Source organism: Gouania willdenowi, chromosome 14 (genome assembly GCF_900634775.1).
Source record: "Gouania willdenowi chromosome 14, fGouWil2.1, whole genome shotgun sequence".
Lineage (NCBI taxonomy): Eukaryota > Metazoa > Chordata > Actinopteri > Blenniiformes > Gobiesocidae > Gouania > Gouania willdenowi.
Genome location: NC_041057.1, coordinates 26,617,314 through 26,628,367, shown reverse-complemented (window position 1 = coordinate 26,628,367; position 11,054 = coordinate 26,617,314). Strand labels below are relative to the sequence as shown.

The 11,054-nt window shown below is 38.1% G+C and overlaps 2 protein-coding genes across 2 annotated transcripts; both read right to left on the bottom strand.

The window, feature by feature from the left end:
* Positions 1 to 512: 512 nt before the first annotated feature.
* LOC114475274 (forkhead box protein J1-B-like) lies at positions 513 to 4,106 on the bottom strand. Its single transcript, XM_028465965.1, has 5 exons — positions 3,985 to 4,106; positions 2,157 to 2,380; positions 1,357 to 1,561; positions 1,073 to 1,235; positions 513 to 1,006 (listed from the first exon to the last, which is right to left on the bottom strand). The coding sequence occupies exons 2-5, from the start codon at positions 2,336 to 2,338 to the stop codon at positions 513 to 515; spliced, it is 1,044 nt and encodes a 347-aa protein (XP_028321766.1). The 5' UTR covers positions 2,339 to 2,380; positions 3,985 to 4,106.
* An 832-nt stretch (positions 4,107 to 4,938) lies between these two features.
* LOC114475273 (piggyBac transposable element-derived protein 4-like) lies at positions 4,939 to 6,453 on the bottom strand. The gene has a single exon (XM_028465964.1). It carries the CDS (start codon positions 6,451 to 6,453, stop codon positions 4,939 to 4,941), a length of 1,515 nt encoding a protein of 504 aa, XP_028321765.1.
* Positions 6,454 to 11,054: the final 4,601 nt, after the last annotated feature.

Sequence of the window (11,054 nt, the reverse complement as noted above, 5' to 3'; positions counted from 1 at the left end):
TAATTACAGTAACGTGAGTACTTGTAATCCGTTACTTTCATCTCTGATTAAGTATTACTAGCTTCTGAAATATCTTTGTTTGAATTTGTCCTTCATTGTGTCATTTTTTAGGGCGAGCTGTGTCGGTTTGATGTCATCATCCTTGACTTTCAGTGAAAAAGTGAAAAAAAAATAATCATTTACAGTCCCAGGGAACAAAGCAGGTTATGGAAGAAATGTCCATGTCAGTTATTTCATTTTATATATTTATTTATTTATTTAGCACACATTAGGAAAACTAATATATAAACAAAGTTCACAAAAATTGATCTCAAAAGACAAATGAAAATACTGGACAAAATATTATTGAAGATCAAAAAAGAAGTACAAACTTAAAACATATATACATATTGTAATGACTCGAGGATTTAGTGTTCATGCTGTTGAACTGTTATTTTATCATTGTTCCTATCTTTCATGTTTTTGTCATTATTGTCATAGCAACGGGATGGGAGTGGGCCTTGGGGGAGGGGTTATGAGCGAGTGGGATGCTGAAAGCCTTGATCCAGGGTTGGGGGTACAGTCTCTGTCTCCACTGTGACCTCCACCCATGGCTGCACCTCTCCTACCCCTGACTGCTCGGAGAATAACATCAAGGACTGATCCAGATTCACCAAATGCTGTTGGTCCTGATGCTGATGGAGATACTGCAGAGGCATTTGGAGCTCTGCTAGGTTCACTGTGTCATCCATGGTGGTGGCACACAGGTCCATGTGGCCGTAGGACAGCTGGTGGTTCATGACATCTTCTCCTCCTCCTCCTCCTCCTCCTCCTCCTCCTCCCCAACACCTTGCCAGCTCTCCTGTTGGTTGCTGAATCCCCTCCACCTCACATTCCAGGACCCTAACAGCAGCAGTGTCCAAATCCTCTAAGGTGCTACAATGACCACCAACAATGTCATTACACGCAGCTGAAAGAATGTCAAAATCCAGCGGCGTCTCTATAGACCTCGTGGTCCCTCTATTGTCTGTAGATGACAGGGGCATCTGTTAAGGACTCACACCTTCAATAAAAGAAGAAGTGTTTGCAGTGCCCTGATAGCCCTGAAGAAGTTCCCTGGGTCTGTAGGTCCTGTTGACAAACATGTCTAAATGCTCTGGGTCGATTTGCCAAACTCTTCCCTTGCCGGACTTGTCTTTCTGTCGAGGGACGTTTTTGAAACACTTCTTGAGGGACAAGAAGTGACGAATAGAGTTCTGTAACAATAAAAACAATAAAAACAAGATTTTATGACAAAGTCATTGAGCAAATATGAGTAAGTGATGAGAAATGAAGGGAAATGGATACTCATAATTAATAAAAGAGGGTGTTGGTTACCTGCCAGCTGGGCTTTGCATGTCTGTAGTAGCAGAAGTTCTCTTTGATCCACTTATAGATGGTGGACAAAGGGACTTCGGGCTGTTCGCTAGCCTGCATGGCCATGAAGATGAGAGAGGTGTAGGAATGAGGTGGTCTGACATTGGGGTTGGTCTTGTAGTCCACCTCCACCAGAGGGACGGGCTGCATCTGGATGCGAGGGTACCTGGGTTGGGGTCAATTACATTTTTTGGTTAGATTTACGTTTTCAATTACCCATATTCAAATTACAATTCAATTACAATTACAGTAACCAGCATTTTTACAATCACAATTAAACTACAATTATTGTTAACCTCAGAAAGTCAATTGCAATGACATCTTCAATTACTAAAGTTCATATACAATTAATCACAATTACAGAGAATGTAATAAATAAGTTTCATAATCAATGAAAATACAGGTTTTAATATTTTTGTTGTGGGCGTCTGAGGCTTTTTTGTATCAGTATAACCCAAGATAAAATGTGAGAAAGCTTGAAATGAAACAAATTTTAATAATTGTTCACTACATGTGTAGAACTGAACATAAAACTGTAACATGGTTCCTCAGGTTTGCATTTAATTATAATTGACAATTTGTCTAGAATTTTTATGGCAATAACAATTACAATGTCAAGTATTTAAACTCAGTTAAAATGTTATTGTGACTACGACATGGCAACTGATTTGTTATATTACAATTAGAATTAGAATTACGCCATAATTGTAATTAATCATCAATTGCGCGATTACAATTATAATTGACCCCAACCCTGGTACCTGGAGAACAGGGGACCCCCGGGGCTGCTGGGCCGCTCCGGGTCTGCAATGATCATGGAAAAGTTGTGGAGCCAGTCGAGGCTGGTCAGGCAGTCATCAAGGGGGGCAGGACCGGACCCCTGGACATGACCCTTCGGATACATCCCCAACCTGTCCGCCTTAAACCTTTTGGCTTTAGGCATCGTCAACACCGGTCTCCTGGTTTGAGACTGAAGATGTTCAAACTGGCATGGAAAATGAAAGAGTGGAAAAATCAACATAAACAAATACATCAAAAAATACCAGTTTGCTGCAGCTTGGTTCTTAACCAGAACAATGAGGTCAGAACACATTAGTCTTTAGTCAGATTTATGTGGAGCTGAATGTAAAAACTTGGTCACTGTTTCATAGCTGACATACTTTGAACGTTAAGCTCACTTTCACCACATTTAGCTCATTTTTCTTTCATTTGAGAGACAAATGAATGTAAAATAGCATGTTTTATGTCATTGTTAAAAATGTGTACACAAGAAAAATAAATATAACAGTAATTGTTCAATTTTAACATAAATGTTAAATTTAAATGTAAAGTTAAATCTAAATCTAAATTATACATTTTTATCTAAATCTAAAAACCTGAACTCACATGGATTATAGCTACATTTTCAATATTATAAAAGAAACAATATCTAAATTTTAATTTTCACTAGATTCAGGAATTTATCTGAATAAATAACTATATTTGCAATATTACAAGTCCAGCAGTATTTACTAACTTGTTTCAGGAATATCCCTGAATGAATCATTAAAGTTTACTGTTGTATGATTGTGTATTAATCATTCATTCATTATCCCGCAAAAGAAATGCTTATTTAACCACTACAGCTATCTGCCTGTCCTGATGAGTCACACCTACTATTAAACTGCCATTGTTATAAATAATGTTAGAAAAATGTGACACAAGAGAAGACATGACCATCTGGTACTGATACTTCTGTTTTTCATGGATGACTTCTGTTTTTGCAGAAGGAACTAAACACCTCGAGGTGAAGGGTCACAGCTTCTTTTACTGGGAATAAAATGTCTTTAACATCCTTTTGTACTCCAGTTGAACCATGACATCTGTGTAACCTTTTGTACTTCTGTATGCCATGACATCAGTATGAACTTGTGTTCTCTTTTTCTATTCGCTAAGGTGATCAGGACATGAATTATGACGCATTATCACGCCACGCTTCAAGCTATATATATATCACTGATTATTATGTTGGGTGCTTTTTTTTTTGAACAGATATACTTGTTGTTCGGCAGGTCTCAGTCTCTTCTCTATCGGCTGATAGTTTAGGACTTTGATACTTTGAAACTTTTTGATTGACTTTTACTTGAGTTTTGTAAACCTTTAATAAAATTCATTTAACTATTAAGAAGCCTTTTTGAGTAAATCAACCGCCTGCAAACACCCATATCTGAGACAGCTCCCGGGTTTGAAAGACACGCTTCTTGACCTCTGGTAAGTAAATCCTCCCCTGGCTCCCGCAATCACAGGGGAGTCAGGGTGGGCTAACTCATGCTGTTGTAAAAAAGAGTTGTTTCCAGCCTTGACCTACATATGGTAGGTTTTAATATCAATCCCACAAAATAGCGAGACGACTCTTAGACTTCCTATAAGAGGAGGTACAATTAGTCTTATCTTTTATTAGAAAACAATAATAAAGGATAGGCAGCCAGCCTCGGTGACAAGGTATGGGGGGAATTATTGTGTGAGTACGACAGTTTTAGATCCCTTACCGTTATAAAGTCCCGCGGGCTATCGACATTTACAATATTACAAAAAGTTTTGGTCACAAACCTTGGTCACTGCTGACCTCTGTTGGTCAGTGTTTATGGGCTGGTTTTAAGGATATTAAACCTCCTTTAGTCGTATCTGAGAGTCTTTAGTGCTGTCACTGTTGTTGATCCTGCTGCAAAACTCACACTGCGGTTAATTCTGATCATCTTTCATCTTTTAGCATGCGTTACCATGACGATCTGTAAACACTGAGCTGCATTTAAAGCTAAACCGCCTGGTTTTGGCTCAATTGCCACTAGTGGGAAAATCAAAAAATGCATGATTATGAGCGGGGCTCCTGTAGCACTTTTAGCTTAACCCTTGTGTGATGTTCATATTGTTGTTACTCAGCCAGTGTTTGTGGGTCTGATGGACCCGTTCCATTTTGTGGCATTTAATGCCTCACAATCAACACTTTTATGTTAAAATACTGAACAGATGTTTACCTTATCCCAATTACAAGCAGTATAAACAATATATATGGTTAATATTTGCCCTTTACCTTTGTTAGGTCACATTTATAACTTATTATTTAAAACATAATAAAGAAAAACAATTAAAATCAAGATATGAGTGGAAAACATTTACAAGTGAAGCAAGGTTTTTCAAAACTACTGACTTTATTTCTTTGAACTAGAAATTTAACCCATTCAGGTGCACAACACAAGCTCAACACATGAACACAGAGTAAACAAGACAACACATCAGCCCCATTGAACACATGGCCTTTAGCCACTAGCCTATATAACACATGAGGGGCAGAGCTTTACTGTGTGTGTGTTGCAGATATACTTTCTGCACTTGATGCATGTATATTGTGTTTTCCTGTCCATCTTGGGTCCGCACACTTCGCACCGCTTCTTCTTGTTGCTGGTGTTCACAACCTAGAATAATGAAAAGATCAGGAATTTTACTAACACCTGTCTCTCTGTCTCTCTCACAAGACATGAGTGCCAGACATGTACTGCAACAGCATCACACACTTACTTCAGGCTCTGCAGATTGTGGTTCTGTAGGTTGGGTGGACAAGGCACCAACATTCTCCTCCTGAATCCTCCTCACCATGGCTGTAGAGGCTGGGGTTCTGGGGATATGTTTTCTTGTCTCGATTTGTGGTCTCACCAATGCCTTTCCCAGATCCTCAAGAAAGAGCCGTCTTTTCTGGAGCTTCACTCGTTTCCATTCTGGGTTCAGTGCCATCCAAATGACAAAGGCATTGTACGCTGAGATGTCCAACATGTCAAAGAATATTACCAGTGGCCAGCGTAGAGTCCTCCGTTTGCAGCTGTAGGCCGTGACCAGCTTGTCCATGTCGTCGACCCCTCCTTTTGTGGCATTATAATCCATGATGATCTCTGGTTTGTGATGTTCCTGGTCACAGATTCTTCCATCCACGTGCAGTGTACTCATGAGTACCACATTCTTGCCTTTCTTTGGCACATAGGATACCAGGGATGTGTCAGCCGTGTAAACAAACTTGGAAGACTTGACAGGCCTGTTCTTTGAAGTCAGCAGTTGAGGTGGGAGCTCTGACCTGTTTTTCCTTATTGTTCCCACCATGGTCAGCTTCCTCTTCCGGAGCTCCTGTCCCAGTTTGTGCGAGGTAAAAAAATTGTCGCATGTGATGTTGTGTCCACTGAGTCCCTGAGACATGTTGAGGACAACTCTCATTCCTTGGTTTTTCTCTGGGGGTCCTCCATCAGGTTTCCCTGTGTAGACTTGTAAGTTCCAAGCATATGAGGAAGTGGCATCACAGGCAGCCCAGATCTTTATACCATACTTTGCAGGTTTAGATGGTATATACTGCCGAAAGGGGCAGTGGCCCCTAAATGGCATCAGCTGTTCATCAATGGTGACATTTGGCCCAGGGTTGTACAGCAGGGGGAGGCGGCGCACCCACTTGTCCCACACTGTCCTGATGGCAGCTAGTTTGTCTCTCTGCCGTCGAGCTGGTCTGTCATCTCGGTTGTCAAAGCGGATAATCCTGGAAATGATGTGAAAGTTTTCCAGAGACATTGTTGCACGGAAAATTTCTCTGCCAGTTTCTGCATCCCACAGGGATTCTGCGGATTCCCCTTTGGACCTGAAAACTCCAGCAAGGATGAGAACTCCAAAGTAAGCATGTAATTGGGTTTGGTCCATTTCCTTCCACCTCTCTCCAAAAACACATCTTTCTTCTAAATTAGTGCAGTCAAGAATAATTTCCTGGATGGAATCTGTGATGAAAAGCTCAAAAGAAGACTTGATGTCCTGTGTGTGAGTAACTGTCATCCGTGTTGGCCCTGGTTGCATCCTAATCACATTGGCAGCCTTGCGGGGTGGCTCTTTTCTTGGGCGAGAAGACCATTCAATTTCAGAATTTTTTGACATCCATATTTCCTCACTTGCTCCATGCTGACTGGCTTGTTCTGGGCCTGGTGATGGCTGCTGACGGCCTGGTCCTGTGGCTCGTCTGTTTTTTCGGAACTGGCTGATGCTCAATCTCATCATCTTCTTCAGAGTCACTGTCAGACTCTAAATTTTCAGAAATGTGATCCTCTTCTTCTGAAACCTCTTCTTCTGAATCCTCTCCCTCTACATCATCATCATCAAAAACTTCTCTCTCTTCTAAAATCAATTCCAGGGCCCTCTGCGCAGAGTAACTTTTGGCCATCTTGATTGGTTGTGATAAGAAACCACACTGGCAAAGCTATATTTATAGTGTCCCGCCTCCAATTTGTAGCAGATAGAGTGAGAAAATAAAGGTTCCCGCAAGACAGAGCAGGTGCAGAAACACAAAAGAAGCAGTTCCCACACAAGGTTGCAACATTGTTTGTCAACACTGTCTGCTCTCATTTTCTCGCACATTTGACCCTCTGATGTTCTGTGTCCCTACACTCTGTCCTCCTCCTGTCTAGGCCTGCTGTGTGTGTGTGTGTGTGTGTGTGTGTGTGTGTGTGTGTGTGTGTGTGTGTGTGTGTGTGTGTGTGTGTGTGTGTGTGTGTGTGTGTGTGTGTGTGCGCGTGCACGCGTGTGGTACACAGAAGATCAATTTCCACACTTCTATTAGCTCCGGGTCCAGTGGACCCCGAACATCTTATATGTAATAGAAATGTGTAAGGGGGGTGTACGGTGTGTTGCCATTAAATATGTCTTCTGATATATGTTCTTCACAGAAAATGAGCCAAAGCCAGTGAGTCTCAGTTTGAAAAATTATTTAATTGTATCATTTTTCTTTTAATAAAAACTGAAAACGGGTCCACAGACCCGAACACCACACAAGGGTTAAACAAAGAAGTTTTTTGGAGGTGAAAAAATCTTGTGTCCGTGGAAGTCATTAGCAGTGTTGCTAAAGATGAATAAATTAAGACAAGACTTAATAAACTAATGACCAATTTGTTCCACTCAATCATAACCAGGTGATCTGGGTTATGGTTAGTTAGTTAATGAATATATTTAATTATTTATAAATATTACAAGAATTAGTTGCAACTTTATAATATTAATGAACATAAACATTATTTAAATGGTTTATAAAGCTTGTATAAAGCAATTGTTAAAGTTTTATAAACATCAATTCTACTTTATGACCATCCAACTAATGTTTATGATGCTCTGCACAGTGTTTATGAACCATTTACAAAGTATTATAAACATCTGTTCCAACTTTACAATAACTATCTAGATAATGATTGTAGATGGTTTATAAACTAATTATTAACCATTAGTAAAGTATTAAGTATCTAAAACATGTTTATAGATGCTTTATAAAGCATTAGTATATGATTCTAATCTTCAGTTCCAACTTTATAATAACCATCCAAATAATAATACACTTCATAAAACATTTATAAACCATTAACAAATATCTGGTCCATGTGTCTCTGAAATGTTTATAGATGTTTTATCAACCATAATCAAAATGTACTAATCTTTGGTTCATCATTAACAAACACTTTATAAGGTGTATAAAATGTTGTGTGCGTCAATAAACAGTTAATATGATATAAATTATAGCATTACAAATCATTAAGACATGAACTATTTCATTCAATACATTTTATTGTTTGTTAACAGTAAATAACTACTAACTAAAAGTTAATTTACTATATATTTACCCTATACAGATTATAAAGTGTTACTAATATAACAATTAAAAACATATTCTAATATAGTTTTATTCTCAAAAAATGCTTTAATCTACTTTAAGATTTTACAACACAGCACGGTGTTACAATTAACCCACAGTTGTAGAAATCCATCACTTCAGTACATCTGACCAATGCTTTGTTAAGAAACTCAATAAATATATCATAAATCACTTTGTTCACAAATACATGAAATAGGTGAACAGGGGAAGGTGAGCGTAGAACAATAAGATGTTTCTGGAAGCTTTGTCTCCTCTTCATCACTCTTTGGCATCAGCGACTCCTCCTCCTGTGATGGCGAAGATGACTTAGTTTTCTGGTCTGTTGAGACTATTCACAATAAGAGAGAATATTTTAGGAAAAAATTACATTAGTTTCACTTTGGAAAACTTAGTCTTGGTCGATTTACGAATGACCTATGGACCCTAACATTTCAATGTATGCTGATGATCCAACAATATACTGTACATAGCAAAAACCACAATATCTGAACTTAGTAGTGTTTTAAATCGGGAGATTCAAGCAGTAGTGAAATGGATAAGCAGCAATAAATTAGTTCTTAATATCTCTAAAACAAATAGCATTGTATTTGGAACAAATACTACGTTACTGAAGAAACCCAAACTGAAATTCCATATAAATGATGTGACTGTAGAACAAGTACATGAAACCAAACTTTGAGGAATAATATTTGATAGTAAATTAACTACATCTAAACACACATACACACACTGCAAAATTGAGCAGAATAAGGCAGCACGATGTCTACTGCGTTGTCCAAACCAAACCAGCGTAAATCACAGACATAACTGTCTTTCACTGTTAAATATAAGGAACAGACTTATTGCCTCATGCCGGCTCCAGTGCCTGCTCCCCACACCAGGCCGCCTCCCCTGGCTTCCCTCTCTGCTGCTGCTGCTCTGTGGGCCCGACACACTTGTGTCAGGGGAACACTCTGCCTGGACCCTCATCCAGGTCCCCCGCCACCCTCCCTGAAAGGGTTTTTGGAGAGTTTTGAACCCTCTCCTTAAGGATGAGTTCTATTTAGTTTTGTTTGTTTAGCCCTTGTGGTCTTTTAGTTTTTCTGTGAGTCTTTGGTTTTTCTATTTTCAAGTATGTTGTCTTGTGTTAACTCTTGTCTCTGTTTCCAGGGATTCCTGCTTGTGGCTCCACCCCCCAGTGATGTCGGTGTGCTTGCTTTGTGACTGATTAGCTCCCTCATGTTTCCACTCAGCTTTTGCTGGACTTTTGAAATGAAATAGAAAACTACCAACATTTGGGTCTGCTTTTGGGTCCACACCAACCCCTACCCCTGACAGAAAGTTCTGTGACGTACAGGACCATGGTGACATGGAACTGTTAAATAAACAATCATCCGATTGGTAATTGTAAATTAGATGTTATTTTTTCTAGCACAAAAGCAGTTCAAAGAATTTTTTTTTGCAGTATCTCATTCCTGCTCCAGGATCAGCAGTCATCTGGTTTGTCACAAACACCGCCACGTTGTACTCTCAGGAAATAAAACACAGCCACACGATAAAATATGAGGGTCAATCAATTTAGTTAGATACAAAATATGTCCAGATAAAAAATGATATATATATATATATATATATATATATATATATATATACACACACACAGGTTTATTATTGAAGGGACATTTGTTTTCCTTTTTTTAACTTACAATACAGTACATTTAGGAGCATGTACGTTTTTTTTACTTTTACTCAAGTAAGGGAGCAACATCAATACTTTAACTTTTACCAGAGTCATTTTTTATTCATGTATCTATACTTTTACTTGAGTACTAAACACTAGTATTTGTGGCACCCTTGCAAAAAACACAAATTAGACCATTATGTGAGGTACTCAGTGCCCTATCCTTTCAGGGACCTGATCCGTAATAAATCTTACCACGTTTCCCTTGCATACAGTAAACATCTCATCTATAAACTTAAATAAAAAGGAAGAGATAAAATCTTGTATAAATGGAACTTAATTTATTTTCCCACAAAGGCACCTTTATATAAAATATATGTTCTGCCAAAATGTGCAATTATTTGTTAAATTAAATAACACAAATTCATTCAAATCAAAATAATAAACAAATCTCTAAGTATAGCTACATTAATGAACTGCAAAACTGAGAAAATACCCAGCATTCAATGCTGTTTTGGTGCCGTGCATTCACTTTAATCTGATTGGTCGACTATGATGTGATGCATTTCATTTTTTTCTGGTCATTTCATTTTTCATAGTTTCACAATGTCTGTTGATCATTTTAAAACAAAAAATTAAAATGTACTCAGTAACTGTTGGGTGCAGAAATGTAACAAATTACTTCTTTTAAAACGAACTTAAGCACAAGTCAAATCACTGATTTAGAAACATACTCAAAAAAGTACAAGCACCCATAAAAGCAACTCAAGTACAGTAACGTGAGTACTTGTAATCCGTTACTTTCATCTCTGATTAAGTATTACTAGCTTCTGAAATATCTTTGTTTGAATTTAGACTAACACATCACTATTATTTAAGCCCAAAATATTCACGCAGCGTGTCCTTCATTGTGTCATTTTTTAGGGCGAGCTGTGTCGGTTTGATGTCATCATCCTTGACTTTCAGTGAAAAAGTGAATAAAAAATAATCATTTACAGTCCCAGGGAACAAAGCAGGTTATGGAAGAAATGTCCATGTCAGTTATTTCATTTTATATATTTATTTATTTATTTAGCACACATTAGGAAAACTAATATATAAACAAAGTTCACAAAAATTGATCTCAAAAGACAAATGAAAATACTGGACAAAATATTATTGAAGATCAAAAAAGAAGTACAAACTTAAAACATATATACATATTGTAATGACTCGAGGATTTAGTGTTCATGCTGTTGAACTGTTATTTTATCATTGTTCCTATCTTTCATGTTTTTGTCATTATTGTCATAGCAACGGGAT

Excerpts from the sequence above, each read along its gene's own strand:
- LOC114475273 (XM_028465964.1), bottom strand. The coding sequence starts at position 6,453 with ATGATGAGATTGAGCATCAGCCAGTTCCGAAAAAACAGACGAGCCACA.
- LOC114475274 (XM_028465965.1), bottom strand. The coding sequence starts at position 2,338 with ATGCCTAAAGCCAAAAGGTTTAAGGCGGACAGGTTGGGGATGTATCCG. Across the intron at positions 1,562-2,156 it reads GGGGGTCCCCTGTTCTCCAG|GTACCCTCGCATCCAGATGC; the intron begins GTACCAGGGTTG and ends ACCCCAACCCAG. Across the intron at positions 1,236-1,356 it reads ATGCAAAGCCCAGCTGGCAG|AACTCTATTCGTCACTTCTT; the intron begins GTAACCAACACC and ends TTATTGTTACAG.